The 21,521-nt window shown below is 36.0% G+C and overlaps 1 protein-coding gene across 8 annotated transcripts in view; it reads right to left on the reverse strand.

The window, feature by feature from the left end:
* MRP (Multidrug-Resistance like Protein 1) overlaps positions 1-21,521 on the reverse strand; it is a 301,358-nt gene that overhangs the window by 118,997 nt on the left and 160,840 nt on the right. For 7 of the 8 annotated variants that reach the window (XM_081758084.1, XM_081758089.1, XM_081758090.1 and 4 more), the window contains 3 exons: positions 16,766-16,934; positions 13,499-13,650; positions 12,030-12,167 (listed from right to left, as the gene is read on the reverse strand). In XM_081758084.1, the coding sequence (XP_081614210.1) occupies positions 12,030-12,167; positions 13,499-13,650; positions 16,766-16,934 (459 nt within the window). Of the gene's footprint in view, positions 1-1,491; positions 1,639-12,029; positions 12,168-13,498; positions 13,651-16,765; positions 16,935-21,521 lie in introns of all 8 variants that reach the window. The other variant, XM_081758091.1, reaches the window with a different exon arrangement.

A 21,521-nucleotide genomic window follows, 5' to 3' on the forward strand; every position in this document is an offset into this window, starting at 1 on the left:
GGAAAACCTGATCGTGACATCAGAACTGAAGGAAAAACTGTGTGAACTGAAGGAATTCGTTCACTTCAGTCAGTTCTTTATGCGGTTATTTGGACTGAGTAACGGTTATTTTAGACTGAACAAACGAACCGTCTTTTGCTACGGTAACTGTGAAGCAAACACACAGTTGTCTCAGTTCAAGTCCTGTCATCATGGCAGCTAGTAAAAGTGAGGCATTGTTGTCTTTTATTGAAGCCTACCGTCCTCATCCCGAACGTTGGGACATGCAACATGTGCATTATGCGAATAAGTATAAAAGGGGGTAGGCGTATGATAAGTTACTTAAAAAATTAAAAGAGTTGGAACTTCAGGCGACACGCGATACTGTTATTTAAAAAAATAAACAACCTGAAGTCGGCATTTAGGAAGGAACTGCGGAAAGTGAACGAATCCAAGAAATCGGGGACTGGAGATGCGGAGTGTACACGTTCCAAAGCTTTGGTATTTCAAGAATCTTAGAAGTGCACTCCACAGAACATCTGATGAAACTGTAACAACTGAACTGAAGGGCTGAACTCGATTAACTGACGGTACTGCATACAGTATTAGTTCAGTTCATCGGTTAAGTCAGTTTCTAGTTCAGTGGACTGATCAGTTAAAACTGACAGTGTATGGGCCCTATAACATATGAACACATGCATGTTGAAACTTCCACAGTGCAGTATGCCTTTGACAATGCCCCCAGAAAAGAAAGTGAAAATTTGAGCCGATTATTATTATAAATAATAATAATTTAAAAAAAAGTTTTTATAACAGGTAAAGAAGAAAAACAGACGCACCTTTTGAGTTTATTTATATCTTTTCAAGAGAATAGCATTAATTCCGCTGCTATTCACGTACTAACATGATAGTTTCTTTCTCTCTAGTTGAGCATACGAATTTAACATCATATGAAAAGAATACGCTATAAAGCTAATACCCTTACGAACCTTATTTGTGTTCCAGAGGTTTCGAGATTAACAATAATTTCAACTTCGTCACGTGTTAAAGTGAGCACGGATTCAAGAATCTTGCTTATTTTGCAATTCTAAGTATAAAAGGGGATACACTCGGCTTACTCTTAATAGCACGTAACTTTGTGCGTCAATGATGATATTAACACTGAAATAAGGCGTCACCAAACTACAGATAAATTCGAATTCTGTAATTTGTTCAATTTATCAGCTCCAATAGCTCACATACGTAGAGATATGCAACCACAGTTTCAACAATTGACTTGTAAGCAACCAGAAAGAGAAAGCACAAGATAACACAGCCAACACCACTATTGGACTACACTTCCTACCTTGTTCTTGAAGAAATGTGACACCACAAGATCCGTCAAAACATGTAATGGAGAAGTTAAGGTACTTACAGGTTCTTTTAACGAAGGAAAGCCCAACCTACTTGACAAGAGTAAAAAATGAAAAAGAGATTACTGATCGAGTGCGCCGCGACGCATTGCCACCTTACCTGAACCATGAAGACAATTAGCATAGGGAGCATATTAAGTGGCATGCGGATAATATTGAATAAGGTAAGAGAAACAAAAGCCTTTTGAGCATCAAGCACATTGTTTTCATCTACCAACACATAGGTTCCAAACGAAACAACTGCTACCTACAGAAAAATCAAAAAATAATTCAAAAACAACACAAAAAAGTACAGTTGTCGCCTGTTTTACGTAATTTACAAACCCAACTGATAGCTACTATTTTATAAATTAATAAGCACTTACAGAGCAGAGAATTTATAACAGGTGTACTCTAGTGATAACAGCAATAACTAAAGCCTGGCATGAATCTTCTGAACACTATTTAGAAATCGATTTCCTAATGTATTATAATTTTTATTATTAATTATACAGGGTGGAAAGTAACTCACCGAGAAACTTTCGGAGGTCATTCCTTATTTCAAATGAAAGAAAAAAGTTCTAATAAACATGGGTCGAAAAACGTTTCCTTTCAGAGTTATGAACTGCCAAAATTCGTAAAATCACGTTTGAAACGCTCTGCCTTAGAAACTATAGGACCTATTCCAACGGTTTACGGAATTACACAGGAACTACTATGCGCTCTATCTAAATATCCATTGTTTACCATCCTCCATTATCGGCGAAACGAACTGTAAAAAGGAAGTTGAGGTATAGGGACACTCCTTTAAGTACTAACGGTACGTTCGTTTCGCTGGTACCGATGAATTCTGAAACATGGATATTTAGACAAAGCCCACACTAGTTTCTGTGTAATTCCTTTAACCCTTGGGACAGGTCCTATAGTTTCTAAGGCAGGGCGTTTTGAAACATGATTTTTCGAATATTCGCCGGTTCATAACTCTGAAGGGAGACGTTTTACGACCCATGTTTATTAGAACTTTTTTGTTTCATTTCATATGAGGAACAACCTCGGAAAGTTTTTCGGTGGAATTACCTTCCACCGTGTATAATTATAAATTTAATGAAATTTGGATTTTAATCAAGGAAATGTTCAAAAACTTTTTATACTATTTTTAAAAATGTAATTTTACGTGCGATTTTGGCATCTAAAGCAAATATGTCTACTTTGTTTCCTTCCTTCAAGAGCAAGCGAATAAAGGTCAAAATGGCAAAGGTATTATGCCAACATTTATCTGGTAAGCTAACGTTTACAAGAGATATGTGTCTAGATATCTAGCACTTATAATCGAACTCGACATACTATTTACGAGTATAAAAGGACTAGTTAAAAAAATTGGAAATTAGATACTTCAGTCATTCCTTATGAAGTATAAAATTACAAAACTGAATCTTAATTCAAGGAGATTGGACAAAACATGGATTTCACTGATTTGTAATTTCTATACACTGAAATAAAAAGTGAAAGAAGAAAGGGATGAACAGTGTTACGTTAACAGGTTGCATGTAGCCATCACATGACTGCGATATATGTTTCATTGTGCCATTTGGGCTGTAGATAAATCCTGACGTTCTTAAGTACCTTCTTCATGCGCACTTCTGTCTTTTTTCACAGTTAGTGAAATTTTCTTTGATGATGAAACCAGAACCATTCCAAAAATTAAGAAATGTACAAGTTTTACACGGAAAGTATGGTACATTCTAACGTAATATAAAATGACGCTTACTAGCATGTATTAAATTCTAATGAATTGCGTAAAGCTAGTACTATTTGTAATGAACATTTATTTCACGAAATAACTATCGATAGCCAGAACATTGTTTTACCGTAATTTAACAATATAGTAAAGTAAACTACAGTTTTTTTTTTCATTACAAATGACAAGTAAAGTGTCCATATATCATACAACTCTGAAGTAGAAACGAAATGCATGTGAAGATTAATACAGCAGAAATTGCTTCAACAGGCATTCGTGTACACGAGACTCTTCGTTGTTTGTAAAGAAATCTATTTCTACTATATCAAGTTCTGTCAATACACTTGTATCTCAAATTATTTTAGTTACTCGTATTTTTAAAACATACAAATTTCGTTTGATGTACAGGAACTTGTTGAAAAAAGTGTTAGCGAGCATCTAACCCAACACGCGTTTTCATGTTTGTCTGTAAGTATGTTTCCAACAAGACAGGAAAGGCAAAATTTATCCGATTTTAATTAATCGTAACATGTGTCTTCCTTCAGATTCAGCACATTATTTGGAATTGAAATCTATCGTCAAAAATAAGCAAGTAAAATTGAGTAAACCGAAGCTGGAAGTCTGCTTATATAAGTACTCTGATAACAGAAGAGTTTTACATTCTAACTTTCGTAAAGACATTCGATTTTGACTCAATATGGAGTAACTTTTATTCAGGGTTTCCCTATGATCCATACCTCTTGTTTCGGATTAAACAAAAAACAGGTAACTTTGCCTCAATTCGGAAATATATAAATGTACATAATGTGATAAAAAATATTAGTTTATTAAAAAGTTGCCGAATTTTTGATGTAATAAGGAGTATATTTTCTTCGAGTTTTTCTTCTACATCCCTTTTTAGCGTATCTTTTTTTTTTTTTTTTTTTAAATAGATAAACATGTATCTGTACCAGGACACCATACATTGGTATATTTTAATAATATTTATGCTTGTGATCGGCGTAACAACATTTAGGCATTGTGCAACACTTATTTCGATTACCTTATATTGCTGCCTATAGCCACGTCTGACAATACTAAGTAGTAGAAATAGTGGTTAGTAGTAAGTAGTATACCATCTCAAATGTACTGCTATACTCTGATTGAATTGCTAATTATCTACAACTACATGTAAAGCCTGAACTTCATTGCATGAAATAACAACATACTCGTTAATAAAAAAAAAGTACACACACACCACACACACACACACAAACACAATTTTTTTTTAAATATTCACAATCTACTATTTACAAATAAATAAAAATCTACACGGAAAAGAAGAATTTACTGGAAATAAAATTAAAAAATCATGCACATATTTTTGACTTCAGAGCAGCCACAATACAAATCTTTCCACTTCCACATCTAGAATAAGATAAAAATGTCGATATCTACAATAATTTACAAATAATTATAAAAAGACATGAAAGTTATTGCTACAACACAAGTACTTACCTGTCATAAAGTACGTTGCAGAGCTTAAAATATACATACACACAATACATACATATAGAAATACAATATAAGTGAAGCAAAGAAATCGGAAGCAGAGAAGGAAAGTTCTTATTAGTTATTGCTCTTTTTTTTCTTTCTACTTCTTTCCTTTCTTGTCCAGTGAAGCGCCAGTGAAAAAAGTTTACTTTTATTTGTAAATGTCTTTGCCCTTTGTACATATACAGAAAATAATGGTAACAATCATTTCAAATACCGTCACACAAAGCAAATTAAGAAATACTATTATGAAATAAAATAATTTTAAAAATATAGAACTTTATTACCTTTATTGCATTAAACGTCAATGGAGTCAATATAGACGTGTTTCAAAAGTCTCTTACTACCCATTTTAAAATCCGTACGGATGTATTTATATATAACTTGATGCAGGAAATATACAATAGGGCTAGAAGAACACCTGTTGGATGATGGTTCGCGGACGGCCGCCATCTTGAATTTCATTTTTTTTTTTTATTTCAAACGATAGGTACATGACCTTAGACTAGAATTTGCTCAGGATGTCAAATCTGAAAGTAGATTTCAGGTATTTGTGTCCCTGTATTTTAACTACTTTATTATCCTGTGACCTTCATCAGGGTTTTCAACTTCCTACCAGGTGAACTAACAATAATCTTCCTCTCTATTAGATGAAGAATTTCTGATTATTTGTGCATATGCTCTGAGACCTTCTTCATACAATACAATCTTTACTCATTTGATATGTATCCTATAACGTCCATCAGTAAATACTGCTATTAGGTGTTAATTTCGGATCGTATCTGCTGAACGTGAATTCTTCAACAAGTTTAAGGATCATGTCTAAAGAGGTTACACAAGGCTGGAACAAATAGTCTTAATAGCAGGTCTGCCCGGAAAGTGATGTCATACATTTTATTGTGAAGCGACTGTATGTTGTAGCATGCTCTATGTGTCGGGATCGATCATGGTGTAAGTCAATTACCGAGGAGTGCTTCCTCAGTTGTTTCCGAGCATTCCCAAGAATTTTGACGAAGGACTAAAAATCTCACCGAATAGAAATTTGTCAAGATGTTTTGGAAATCTGTGAAAATGGACCTTAATCTTTGGACAATATTATCAAGGGTGATGAAACACGGATATTCCAGTACAACCCCGAAACGAAGAGGTAAAGTGCCAACTGGTACACCTCCATGTCTCCTTACCCAAGAAGGCTCGAATGAGCAAATCAAGAACATGCTCATTGTGTTTTTTTGACATCGGAGGGATCGTCCACCGAGAGTTTGTACCTCCCGGGACAACTGCTATCTCTAAATTTTATGTTCAAGTTCTCATAAGACTGAGAACAAGGATCCGGCGCGTCAGACCAGACATTAGCAGCGATTGGAAATTTCATCATGACAACGCGCCAGCTCACTCTGCCTTCGTCGTGATGCTACTTGGACAAATCTAACGTGGCAACGCTGTTTCAGCCACCCTACAGTCTCGACTTGGTTCACGCAGACTTCTTTTTGTTTCCTGTTTGAAATCCCACCTAAATGGACATCGTTACAGAATAATTGACGATGTGGAAGCAGCTTGTGAAATGGCTTTAAACGCACTCCCTCAACAGGTTTTCCAGGATGTCTCCGCAGATTGGAAATTGGAAATCCCGCTGGCAAAGATGTATCGACGCAGGAGGACAATATTTTGAAGAATTTTAATGTATAAGTATTATTATTCTTATTATATATATATATTTCAGTCTTTTTGCAGACCTTAAACGATACGCAGCGAATTTGTCGAAGTTTACTAAGTAAGATTTGTGTCTAATGTTATTCATGTTTGGTGACTCTGGCCATAACTGTATGCATCATTGAAATATATCACCTGCCAAGAGTAAATTCAAACATAAATGACAACTACATTCTAGAAGTGGTGGTTATAAATTTTCAGTGTTCTCTCACAAATTAAAGGAAGAGGTTTTTTTAAAAAAAAAAAAAAATACTGCGACTAATAAGTTGAAAAATTCTGATTATGATCACAGGACAATAAGATAATTGAAATATGTTGGATCCATTGACGTTTTAACGCAAGCAATGAAGGTAACAACGTTTTATTTTATTTCATATGCGTACAAATAGCGTCTGTAACGTTTTAAGAAATACTATGTTATAAGCTTTTTGTTGACGTTATATCAAACAGAGAGAAGAATAAATAGAAGAATGTTAAACAAAAGAGCGATAACTGATGTCACGTGCAGAGCTGGGTTGGTTTTCTGGACTCATATGCATGTGCTTAAACAAAATCAACATCAAATGTATTTTCAAACCCACAACCAATGAATAATATTTTCAGCAAACTTATTTGGATAAAGAATACATAATTCTACACACAAAATTGATAACAAATGAAAAAGTGAACATATTTACATGGAACTTCCTAACTACAAAAGAAACGGATAGCTATCAGTTAGACAACGGGCTATTGCTTTCTACGAATCTCATCTAGATTACTTGATATATTTTTTTTCTTTTTAAATAACTGCATCATCTTGTAAATTGGATGCACTTCAACGAACTTACTGTACAATTGCAGAATTGAAGCTGTGTAGTCTTGCTGAGTACACAAGCCAGTTGCTTATATTTATTTTCTTCTAATATGAACAAAGTTTCTAGAATATTTAGATTAATAAATATATAAACATAACTTCTTTTAAAAAGCACCAAAAGCACATTTAAAACAAAGCATAACATAAAAAAGGCACCATGTTTTATTCACTTCAACATCAACGTTGCCATATTGCATAAAGTTGTCAGAAAAATTATCTTGGTTAAGGCTCTTTAACAGAAGAGAAAAATGTAGTATATGAGTACTTCTACATTAAAACTAAAAATTAAACTTAAATCTTCACAAAATATTAAAGTTTACAATAATCAATAAGGTTCATGGATTTCCTTTTCCTAAAATGTACATCACTTTTAAAACACTGAGTTTAAGTCAACGAAACATGGTCTCTTCGTAATGTTATGACTTATTTTATTTTAAAGTGTGGCTTTCGAAAAGAAATTAGTTTATTAATCATAATATTCTACAAACTGTTTTCATAGTCATCCATATATTAAAATGTTATGTTTATATATTTGTGCTCAATTCAATTCATATGTTTGCGGCCAATTCCGTTTATATGTTTGTGGCCAGTTCTTTCGACAACGAAATCTCGAAAACTACAAACTCTAAAATCATGCTGTTTTCACTGGTCTCCGTGGTCTGTTTCAAATTGTGCGTAGACCTGCCAGTTTTCATTCAAATTTTCAAAGAGGGATGCCGTTATTGTTCCATTCAACGTTTTAGGGGCTGTTTTGGATCCATAAGATCAATATTATAGCTAAGGCGGAGAAAAGGTTAATATCTTTGATAGGCAAGCAGTAAAAGTTACATACAGCGTATTGACGGACACTGCAGGCGCTTTGCTGAAATCCTCTTGCTTGCAAACAACTTTAAAGACCTCTAGAGCCGCAATGAGTCGTGCTCGGACAGATTTATTAAATATATATATATATTTTCACCTGATATCGTGTCACTTTTACAAATTCACTCAAACATCTATACGTTAAGTGCTATGTTTGTATATAACAATTCACTTGTTTTGTGAGTCCCCTGTCCTTTTCTTGTGTGACTAAGGAGACATGCACAATGGGAAAGAGATTCATGGTCATAACAGAACGATGCACTGAGTAGACAGCACAGGTTCAGCTAGTAATACATTAAATCAGCACAAATATAGCCGACCTATTACCTGTATACCCAAGATTACATAGCTTCTATCTTACAACTGTGCAGTGTCCTCACTGTGGTGCTTCCGATATTAAAAATGTAAACATATTCTTTGAACTTCTCTCAAGTATATAGGTAAGGTTCGTGGAAAGCAAGAGCCACTTACCCAAATAATCACCACACAAAAATAATGATAACACATTAGAAGAGTAGCTTATTGTTTTTCTTTCTTTCTTTCTTAACAAAAAATGGGCGAATTGGGAACGCTTAATTCTTAAAAGTTAATTTCGATTACACTACTTGAAAAACATTTAAAGTACAAGTAAAAGTTCTGTTTCTTAGTATCAATATGGCATGATTTTATCTTCTACAATACAGAACCAACATTATTAACTGAAAAGTAATGCTACTTAAACTAAAACAAAAAGAGTCTGATCGCAAGAAACATAATTAAAACCACCCACAAATGCTCTCCCAGCTTCAATGTTATAAACTTTCGAAATGTTTCGCACTTTATTCTCAGAGGTACTTACAGGGTAAAACTTAAAAGAATACCTGATCAAAGGAAAGATGAGAAAGCATACAGCTTGTAATTATTAATACAGTACGTTAATTAAATACAGGGCAATGATAAATCATATAACTGACATTTTAATACATTACAAAACATACAAATCATATAAATCCTAAGTCCTAAAATGAAAAAAAAAAAAAAAAAAAAGAATTGAAATCTTTAAGTTTTCTATCCCACGATTATGCCGACTAGGCTAAAGGAGACGACAATGATGAGAAATGAATAAAATGATGGAATGAAGAAAGTGAGGAAACGAAGAGAACTCCGAAAAACGTACGCACACGGTTTTTGTCCCCCACAAAGTTCACTTGCCCATGCACCCGAGGTAAACGCTCTACCAATGAGCAACCGCAGTCCCAGGGGATCGAATCAGGGACCCCACTCACTATACGTAAGTGCTCTATCACTGAGTCGTGTAATTGTTGAAAGAAAACGTAGTGTAGTGTCATGAAATGAAAAATTAAATCGTAGTTTTACGTCTCACGATTATGTCCTGTAGGCTCTAAGAGACGGATAATTGAGCCGTTCAGATGCCAAATCGATTAACTCCATCATACGAGAGTTTTCAGTAGTAAGCATTTCAGTAACTTAGACACAATGTATTTAAATGAGAGTGGTCAGAACATTTACACATTCTAGTGGCAGATTGTTAAACTATGGAGTTAATCGATTCTGCCTCTGAAAAGAATGTATCTTTTCCAAGTCAAAAATGTGTAGAACTAAGAAACAACAAAAAATGGGAGTTAATCGCTTTGGCTTCTGAATGCCTCAATTAATGAACGAGTTATTGCAATGAGAATGAAAGCGAAACCGGAGGAATCTCAAGAAGACCTTCATTACAAACTCACAACCTGGGATCGAATCAAGGACCCCTCATACGAAATAAAAATGGGACTTCATTTCATACGATCACTTTCGTATTTCAGGGGAAGTGGAAGTGAAAGACCTGCCATTCCCGGTTTCGAGATCGGAGAGAACTTTGTCGTGGCTAAGTGGATGATCGTGAGAGACCCAGCAGGAGCTCATATGGTTCGGACACAGCAGATACAAGCTATTGAAATAGCTGACAAAGTCAATATCCGGAATAAAAATGGGTATATGACATATGTGTTCTCAAGACTCGATACATTCTCGCTGCTGAAAGAGACGCTGAAATCAAACAAAATCCAAAGGTTTGAGATTAAACTTATTCTTGGACGCTGAATGCACAAAAAGATCATCTCTGTATCTCTTCCTTTGTATTCCATTCTTACTTTATGTTGATCAATGAGCTTGGAAATGATAGATTCCTACCACTTTCGGTCAAACAAAGGATTAGTGCAAACAGTAAGTGCCACCAGTACTAATAAAATTAACATAATTGTTCTTAAATTTTTACTCTTATACAATACTATGAAGATCTTGTGAGAAAAGACACAGACCGTATTTATTTCCAAGGAAGAGTGCCCGAGTGTAGCACTTGAAACATTGAAAGAAAAATTGACTGAGAAACACAAGTAAGTAATTTCTTATACAGAGAGAGGCAAGAAAGATGTTAACATTAAATACGTGTTCTTTTTGTTTTTGTTTTGCAGATTAAACTACGGTGTGCCGATATTCCATTGAAGAACGAAGTAAAATACTGCCTGGATGGAGGTTTTACAGTCCCCAAGCATTGTACAAGGAATCACGGCCCGGACCGGAGGGAAAGCATCCTCGCGCCTGACAATTGGTAGTATCTACTAGAAGTTTGTAAGGACGGGGTCCGTTCAAGACAATTGCAAGGAAAACAGTGGTAGAAAGAGATCTGTCCGGACTGAAGAAGAGACCATCTGTGGAGAGAATTAAATTATCGTGCTCAGCACGTTCATAAAGAACGCACCACTTGCTATTATCTAGCAAGGGTACTTTCAGCAAGACGGCATCCCTGCCCATTACAGTCAGGTGGTTCGGGATTTCCTGAATGACACGTTCGGTAAACGCTAAATTGGTAGTGGTGATCCTCTCCCATGGCCAAGGATCGTGTGTATGCCAGCAAACCTAGCAACCTGGACGACCTGAAGCACCGAATCACTCGGTCATCGCTGCTATCCCTGCCCAAATGGCCCACAGGGCCATACAATCAACAATGGACAGACTGCATAAGCGCATTGAGGGGATGGGTGCCAAATTGAAACACTGTAACCAAATCCCTGCCTTCTAATTTCATGTAAGTAAATCCCCTTTTATTTTAACATCCTTTTGCCTCACCATGTGTTCTTAGGATACTACTCACATCAAAACCACTTCTGCTCTACGGCGACTATTACTGAAACCGAAAACGATCATTTCTACCGTTACCGGTTGGAATAGAGAGTAGGAATAAAGTTTCAAAACTTTTCAATCATCTTCCATTAGTCAAAAGAAGTTTCATCGGAACAAATTCAGTTTTGAACGCTAGTTTACTGTGTACTACCAACTTTAAAATCTTTTTGTATCACCTTGCAAACATCATGAATATTATCTGCTTTTAACATGCCAACTCGTAACATTGTATTAAGTACATTCAAACTCTTCAATATTTGCATTTTTCTACAAACATATGACAAACAAGCTGAAGCGGCATCTAAAATGTGAGATACAGCCGGCACCAACATTTCAACACAAATCTCGTGTCAGAACTAACACCGAACAGAGAGATTCATTACGAGCTACATCATTATATTTCCGTTCTTTCTTAAAATGCTAACGCCTCTCAAATATCATTATTCTCGCATGGATCAGGTGCAAGAATACAAGAAACATTATTACAAGGCCCTTTCCGCTGGTCTAGTGGTTAACATAGTCCCCGGTTCGATTCTCGATAAAAGAACACCTAAAAATATAATTTTACCATTATTCACTTTCACTAGTCATAAGCCTCATTTAGCCTAAAGGACATAACAGCGGGAGGTAAAACAAAACTTTCTTTATACTATTTTCTAAAGAGTAACAACTTTATACTATCTTTAAGCACAGGAAGAAGAAAGAAAGAAAAAAGTAACACTGTCAACAATATTTTGACAAAATTTCTGAAAAGGAACTTTACTCGAAGAAATGTAACGTATTAAAATAATCTTACCAAAAATGGAGCACACGCCCAAATGAAAGACGTCCCAGCATTAAGGTATGCGGCCTGCTTGAGAACATGGACCTCTTTATTTCGTATTTGCAATACTTGTTCCTCAAAAGATGGCTCCCACGCGTACAGTTTCAAAACCTGGAATTGAAAGTGATAAACTTGTATTCATGGCTATTTAGAAGAGTAAACATAATAATAATAATAAAATTCTACATAAATTACTTATACGAAGGTTGACTCATTTATACTGAACCGAAGTCAATGTGCAACTGTACCGTGCATTCGCAATCCATAGCCGTTGAGATTGCCACGAGGCAAGCAATAGTAGTATCTCTTTAGGCACGCAGTAGAGCAAAGTGGTCGAGCGTAATCTGATGCTGCCGAAACTGACCAGATTCTTGGAAGGGTTCATTGTGCTCACACTAAGTTCACGGCGCCACGCATTGTAGAAATGTGTCAAATGCGTAATTTTTGTGTAGGTGGTGCCATTGTCAATCGTATTATACGAAAATATGCGGCAGATAGTCCAAGATGATTTAGGTCGGTTTCTCCGAAAATCAATACTGTGTACTACCAGACTCATGTCCTGAATGAAATATACTAGCATAAAATGCCAGCATTGTACGGACAAGATGTGAACCAGCTTGAACTGCACCAAGACAAGGCATCCACGTGGCGAAAATATCGCTGGAATTCTATCGCTGTATTAAACAGGAAATTAGAATTTCTGCAATTCCGTTTTCTGATGTCTCTGTCACAAAGTCCAGATGCCAGCCCAATCGACTATTGTGCTTTTGGACTCCCGAAGCAGCACCTGTTCCATCGTCGAGTCCGCACTGTCTCCGGCCCGTGGAAAGCCTACAAAGAAGAGTGGTATGCAATATTCACGGTCTTCTGCAATGGAAACTCCCATGCCGGACAATATTCAGTAGAAGTGACCAGCAGACTGAACACACCCGAACATGGAACATGGCATTTCCTAGGTAAGTAACACATTCAAATTAGGCTCAATATAAGTGAATCAACTTCTGTATAATCATTGTGCAACAGTGAATCGTGAAAATTTCCGGCCAACAGCCCTTCTCTTAAGTCTCTTAAGTATTACAACCCATGAAAGGAGATGACTACCCAGACAGGACACATTAATTGGGAATGCACAGTTAATTGATCGTATGACAACGTTATTTTTAATTCTGGTTTCCAAGACTGGAGTTTGTTACCTCTTAACTGAAGATCCATTAGGGAATAACGGATTCAAAGTCAACAATAATTTATTTTTTAATCCCTCACTCATAAAAAAAGACAATTCACTGAATGTACTCCTACAAGGAATGGAAACCAGAACTAAAGAATATTTAGTTACTAGAAGGCACTTATCAAGTAAATATTAACACTAATTACTTTTCATCTACGATGCGAAACGCAGTTAAGTATTTACACATGAAATAAGGTAAAACAGGATTAATTACTTTAATTCCGTTGAGAATCTCGTTCATAAGTTTCACTCTCTGGTCTTTGTTTTTCATCTGTTTAATCTGTAACGTCTTCACCTTATTTGCAATTACACCATTCACGGGAATCAGAATTATCATCACTGCTAGGCCAGCAAACACTGAGGGACCTGAAATATCAAGACAAATACTCAGCAGTGAAATTATACAAATGAACGAATTAAATAACCAATTACACAGAATATTACAGTACTGTAAGTCAGACTCAGGGTTGGATTAAGGCGGGCTATAGCCCCAGGCCTCCACTCTGATCAAAATCTCAACTCGCTATCTAGAAAGAATCACGAAGATACAATCATCATCATAAAATAAAATATGACCAAAAATATGAAATATATTCCCTTAACTTTCCTACTGTACTTTCACAGAAATGTATTAGGTGAAGTTAGCAGGGGCCACATATTTTCCTAGCCCCGGGTCTCCACATGGCTTAAGAGGCCTCGTCACGGCGAAATTAAAACACCGCCAATTTTACAGTAATTATGTAATATCTTCAAATAGATAAAAGATAATTGAAACGTGGAACAAGAGCGCCCTAAACAATATTATTTTGCGTGATGTACCGTTATCAAAAGTCATCTAGTGACTTTCCGTTTTCAAGTGTTTAGAAACGCGAAAATAAATGCCGATTTTCTAAATGACTCGAAATAGAAAGCAGATAAGTGAGTCGTGATAACGGTATCTCATGTAAAATTATATTGTTTAGGGTGCTCTTGTTCCACATTTCGATTATCTTTTATCTATTTGAAGATATCACATAATTACTGTAAAATTAGCGGCATTTTAATTTCGCCGGGATGAGGCCTCTTAATCCAGTTCTGGTTAGACTACAGATCGAATCTGACTTAAAGAAAGTGCTTCTTAAGAAGGAATGCTTCATAAGTGTTTCTACCTGCTACAATTCTAATTAAAAAAAAGGTAATGGCCATACTGAGTGATAATCTTACTAAAGGAATAAGTTTCGATAAGCTTCGCCGTGCAACAATTTATGTACTAAGTGAATGAACGAAATCAAAGCAAACCTAACCTGGCCTAATCTAACCTAACCTAACCTATTGGTAAGTCATTACTGTCATGTTGAAAAGCTAAAAAGCTTAAAGGAATAAATGTCCTACGAAACAGCAGTTAAGCTAACACCGAAGAACACCGTTTTATGAAAGGAAGTGCAACATTAAAAAAGTGACTATCGTTTCACAGTGTGAAACTAAGACTTCCAAACTATGAGAATTCAATACTCAAAGTGGTGCATCTATAAGTAACGGTTGCAACAGATTAGTAAGATCAAAGATAGAAGCTGTTCCTCGGACGCTGAACCCATATCAAAAAGCCATTACTCGCTTTTGTTCTTTGGTGATAAAGGTTGAAACAAAAAATCGTTTATTTCAACCATTTCTGGATAGGGAGGAGATAAAACTATTCTTTGGACATTAAATCGACTGCAAAAGGCAGCTTCTTGATATCGTTTACTGTTCTTACTCTACGGAAATCAGTGTTGAAACCGAGAGTAATAGTAAATTTGAACCATTTTTGGTTTCGGAAGATTGTTGTAAATAGTAATGATATATTATCATCAGACCTTGAATCGTTTGTAGCAAATCTCTTCTTGCTCTCTGTTACAGTTTTCGTTCTATGGCGATAAACGTTGCAACCGGAAATTGCTAATTTTAACCACTTCCGGTTTGAACAGATCTTCAATGGACGAGATGATTTTTTTTTCTGAAGCTGATCGATTGCAAAATACTATCTTGATAGAATTCATCATTTTTCCTCTACGGAAATCAGCGTTTAAACCAGTACTAGCAACTTTGAACCACTTCCGGTGACGGACAGTAATGATATGTTGTCTCGAGAAGCTGAATCGCTTGCAAAAAGCATTTTGCAATCTGTTACAGTTTTCCTTCCATGGCGATAAACGCTGAATCCGGAAATGGATAATTTAGCCACTTCCGATCTGAATACAGGATTAATTGAGCAGACGGAATTGTTCTTAGATGCTGAATTGACTGGAAAAAGTCTTGATAGCATTTACCATTTTTGCTCTATGGAAATCAGTTTCGAAACAGGAAGTAATAGTAAATTCGAACACTTTAATTTCGATAGTGTGTTGTGTACAGTAATGATCTGTTCTCTTGAGACACTGAATCGTTTACAAAAAAGCTCCCTCGTGGTTAAGCGGTTGCCGTACGCGCCTTTGGCGTTTGAGACACGGGTTCGATTCCCGGCGGGAGCTCATGTGGTTCGGATTCCACGTTAAGCTGTACGTCCACGTCCCACATAGTCTTGCTGCTGAAAAGGACGCCAAAACTAAAAATAAAATCGTTTGCATAAAACAGCTTCCCGCTATCGTTCTATGGTTATAAAACGTTGGAGCAGATATTAAAACCGGAAATAACAATATAAATTTGAGCTACTTCCGGTTCTGGTAGAGTATTGTAGATAGTTCTGGTACGTTATCTTGAGACGCTGAATCGTTTACCAAAAAAAAAAAAAAAAAAAAAAAAAAAAAAAAAAAAAAAAAAAAAAAACTATCTGTTACTGTTTTCGTTCTATGGCGATAAATGCGGAAACAAAAAATGATTAATTTGAATCTGATTTGAATAGAGAGTTAACGGAGAAAAGATGGAAGCTATCCTTGAGCCGCTGAATCAACTGCAAGAAACCCCATCTCGATATCTCTTACAGTTGTTGCTCTGATACCTGTCAACAGACAGACAAAGTTGTTCTATAAGACTTGTCTAAAACTGAATCATCGGCAAGTAATAAACTGTTGCAAATTAAATCATAGTGAACAAAAAAGATAAGATAAACACAGAAGAGTCTCTGTGGCAACTTCCCTCCTGGAAGACAGAAATTCCACCAACTTCCCACACACATTCACTATACTTAGTTTGTATTTTATGGTCTGCTATCCATTATTATTATTATTATTATTATTATTATTATTATTATTATTATTATTATTATTATTATTATTATTATTATTATTGTATCTAATTACCGACATTTTCCAGTCCATCCAAAACAATTTGCTTAAGCTGGGATAAGAAAGAAAGAAGCCTAGTAGACATATATTTCAATAATCAAGACTAAAGAAACCTTTCTTCCCCCAAAAATGATAGTTTTAGCTGAAAAAGAGACTTGATCTGATTACTCCTATTACAACCACGCTCTGGACTCGCATTCACAAATTCCGTGAAATAAGGACAGGCTTAGGAAACAGCGTACCTAATGTCTCCCAGAGGAACAACAATGCCAATAATATCTGCAACGGCGCAGACCAAATCATATTCAGGTACGCAGTCAAGTCCATGAACCTCTGAGCATCCACTGACATCAAGTTTACAATTTCACCAACGGTAGACTCTCTTCGGGCTGCGTTCGACATACGTAACGCCTAAGGAAAAAGAAACATTATTAATAAAGCGTTGCAATATGAGTTCTTAAGAGGGGAAAGAAAATAATTTATCTATTGGGAAAAACAGCAGAATGCAGAGAAAGTAAACTACAATCTTTCGTGGATAGCTTTATCAGACAGGGACAGGAAAATGAGGGAGAAAAGAAATTTGGGAAAGAATGCTATCATAGTGGTGTGTGTGTGATTACGAAATTACGCTCCTTTCTGTTTTTCTGGACTCCGATTAAAAAAAAAAAAAGAAAGATACTGATTCCTTAAACAGGGATACTACAGTAATATAAAAACCAAAACTTAAAATAGGTAACAAGGAAAGTTGTTCTGACAAGATTCACAGCTTGTAACGGCGCTGGTCGGTGCTTACAGCATTACAGGCCTTGTGGTTAGGTTTAATATACCCTTGGCAGGAACCGGAATCAGAAATGTTAAATCAACCTTTCGATATAATAATAATTTATTTTAACAATTAACGAAAGAAAAGCAAGCAATTAAATATTCAACAAGAAACATATAGCATAATATAATATAGAAAGGGAGCTATGACTCTTAATGTACGCAATATCACAATTTCCCACATTACTCTTGGTGATTACATTACAAATTCCGAAAGAATTAATTATTTAGTTTAGAATAGGTCATGCCCAACAAATATTCTTTAGCAAAACAAGAATTTACTTCTACAAGGTAACTAATGGGCAATAAGAATGTGACCCTATGTTGAAACAACTTAAAAGAGAAAAAAAAAAAAAAAATAAATAAATAAATAAATAATGAAGAAGAATGAAATTTTCTACATGTGGTCAGATCCTCATTCTTCATTAATTACTTACAAACCTTTGAAGACACTTTCACTTCATCTCAAATTTGTAAATCACCGCACCACTTGTAAATTAAGAAAATTTACGTGTTATCACTATGAAATTACTTTCTGCAATATGCAGAATTATTGCCTTCATTATTTAACGTTAGTATCAATAGATGGCAGCATAAGACAGAGCTACTATCAATCACTCAAGTAAGTCTGACATCTATAGCCAATTTATGGAAGTTCAATGTCTCTTGTTTGTCAACTGTCCCATGCAGTAAACTTTTTTTTTTTTTTTGAACATCACTGTTACAAGCTGTACTTCTTTACCCAAATATCTCAGTTGAAGGAAGCACATAGTTTTCAAAATATTACAACATCATCTGCTTTCTCTCTCTCTCTTACAAAGTAAATTCGCGAAGTGTCCCCTCGGGATTCATATAAAATTAATTCAAATGAAAAGTTCTCCGCGGCCCAATGTGTATTGTACTAATTTTAGCGGCCCGTACTGGTAATTTGTACATTTATGGCCCTTCATATATCCGAAATTCAATCATACACTACTATAACGCTCGGACACAAAATTACTTCTAGTTTCTTTAGATGTAACTGGGCATGAATGTGGGCCTTTGCAAAACAAATTAATTGGATCAAGTATTGCTTCTCTGACACATGTTACCAACCCCGGCTGCCATCTTTGATCCGCCATATTGGATTCAACTTTGTTTTTCAAATGGGAATAGGTGCATGTGATACATCAAATTCATGTACAATTTTCTCGGAAATTCACTGGTGTAGTGAGATTTTACTGTAACTTGTACCGTTTGAAAGGTTTGCATATTAATTGTCAGACACTTCACGAATATTGAACCAAATAGAAAGCTGTGCGTATATGTAATCTTTTACGTGATTTATCGTTGACGAAATATTCTCTGAACGTACATACATACAGATACACAGACGTCAATACGGAAATGGTAGGTATTCACCCAAATCCGGTCGTATCTGGATTTACATTAGGCATTTTGACCGTAAAACAATACTTGCTTATTACAGTATAACATGGAAGTAATAACAACCACTCACAGAAATGTAATAAGATTATGACACCAATGTTGTAAAGAGTTTTTTATACCTACAGTATAAAATTCCATATTACTCTGCAGTCTATTCGCTAAGTGTCTGGAGGAATTTAACATGCAATACCTTCCAAACGGAACAAGCTACGGTAAAATTCATTAACCAGTGGATTTCCAAGAAAACTGTACGTGAATTTGATGTATCACATGCACCTATTTGCATTTGAAAAACAGAAAGTTGAATCCAATATGACGGATTAAAGATGGCGGCCGGGGTGACAACATGTGTCATTGATCCAATTTGTTTTGCGTATGTCCACATTCATGTCCAGTTACATCTAAAGAAACTAAAAACAATTTTGTGTCCAAGCGTTATAGTAGGGTATGAGTGAATTCCGGATATATGAAGGCCTATAAATATGCATATTACGGGTATGGGCCGCGGAGAATTTTGCATTTGAATCAATTTTACATGAATCCCGGAGGGACACTTCGCGAATGTACCTTGTTAGTCCTCCAATTAAGAGAGAGAGAGAAAACCAGTAGTGTGATTTTGTTAGCTTTAGTAGGTTCTGTTAAATTTTGTGGAAATTATTTGTACACATACTTTTTTTAAGATTTATTTATTGTAAACTTGCATAGTCTTCTTTTCATATAAACTGAAGTTCTCACCCCAAGTGTTAAGGGTCCTGATCTGGTCTTTGGGTTTTGGTGGATAACGACATGTCCACTGTTCTTTTCGAGTTCATCTACAATTCTCACTATTCCTTCATTACACATTCTATCATTATTCTCTTGCATTTTTCATACATTTACTATACCTACAGATCAAAACTGCTGGACCCTCAAGCGTTTTTTCTTCTTCACTAAACTATATGTAAAATGGGAATCGGGTACGAATATTGGATTCAAATTTGGAAGTACACATTCTAAGAATTAACAAGGTTAAAGTAGGTTAGCTGCTTCAGTCGTTTCAGATAACAAAGGGGTTGGATTCGAAATCTGTGCTATACACACTGTATGATACTTTCTCCTCTGCCGCAATACAATCTGAACAAAACAAAGTCTCTCTGGAGTATTTCTTACATTGCAGTCTTTCTGGTAGATAGTAGAAAAGATCATGCACTAATATTTTCAATTTTGTCCGGCAGATGTTAGCTGCTGGAAATTCAAAATTTCACTTCCGTTCAAGAGTTATCGTGAGGAATAACGGATAGACGTGCTAAGATTTGTGAGTCGCACTTATGAGATCCTAATAAACCGTAACATTTGATTACTAATTCTTTTAGAAAATCTTACACTATGTGAACTGAACTTGAAAGCTACACCCTGTGAACTGAATTGAATGGAGACTCATTAATTTTATAAGATAAAAGAAGGAAATAGATTTTCCCCGACACCATTCCTCTTTTAATAGCGAATGCCATGATATTCAATGAAATGCAACGAGTGACTAAATTCCAACCTAAAAAGTCGAAAGTTAACGCTCCGACAAGGAAAGCCGGAGACTTGGTTTCAACTCTCGGACAAGATATGCTTTTATTATTCGATATGTTTCATTGAGACTCATTAATAATTGAAATAGAAACTAGGTGCAAATGTAGGGTACCGACCAAAAAAGATGATATTGTGGTTTTTATAGTGTATCTAACTTTAGGGCGCACCGTTCACGCCAAAATTCATACAGGAATTACAAGAAAGGTAAATTAATTTCACTACAAAGTAGATTGGAAAAAAATGAAATAAAGCGTGAGTTTTTTCTAAATTTCTTTTGAGTTTGCGCATAATTGCGCTGCAGTGATACTGGTTCATTTGTAGGTATTTTCTTGTTTTATCATTTCTTTTAGGTTTCATAAACGTTTTAAGTATTGTTTCCGTATTTTCAGACATATGGTTACAGCGCGTACAGATCCACCTCAATGAGAAGCAATAGCAAGACAAGAAGGTCGCAGAAGAGGGAGACAAACTTAAGCCTGTTCAGTAGTTTGGCGATTCCAAAGCAATGGCGACCAAGTCCTTAAAACGATAGAAGATGCAAAGCGGATATGTGAAGAAAATTTCAAGCGGCCAGCCAACTGCACTGATCCGTTCGGTAATCATAGCATCATTCGCATATCCAGACGTGACCCTCATCTCACAGCGCTCGAAATTACCATCTGTACCCACCGTTTATCGCCACCTGCAGTCAGCACGATTAACGGCACGACGCCCAGCCAAGAAATTTTACGTTTCTGAGGCAAAACTTAAGGCTCAAGTCGTATGGCCTAAAGCACATTTTGGGTGGGTGGTTTTATATTATTTGGATAGACTAGAGCGAGGTCCTTAGGTTGGGGAGCGATGTCATCAACTAGATTCAACGACCAGCCTCTAAGCTTTCGATCGTCGACCGTGAAAATGACAGAGTCAGTTAAAGTGCGAGAACAGAACTAAGAGGACGATATACATTTCCATCTTGGAAAATGTCATATTGCCTTATGCAAGGCGCTCTCATGGAACTGAATATCTACTCGAATACTTAACTAGAGGGTACAGTGGCTCAGTGATAGAGTGCTTACTTATGGTGAGTGGGGTCCCTGGTTCAATCCCCGTCCAAGTAAGTTTGTGGTGGACAAATCGTGTCCATGCGTTTTCTCGGGGTACTCCCGTTTCCTCCCACTTTCTCCTTCCACCAATTCTTTCAATCAT

Source organism: Thermobia domestica, chromosome 5 (assembly GCF_964235325.1).
Source record: "Thermobia domestica chromosome 5, izTheDome1.hap1.1, whole genome shotgun sequence".
In the NCBI taxonomy this organism is placed as follows: Eukaryota; Metazoa; Arthropoda; class Insecta; order Zygentoma; family Lepismatidae; genus Thermobia; species Thermobia domestica.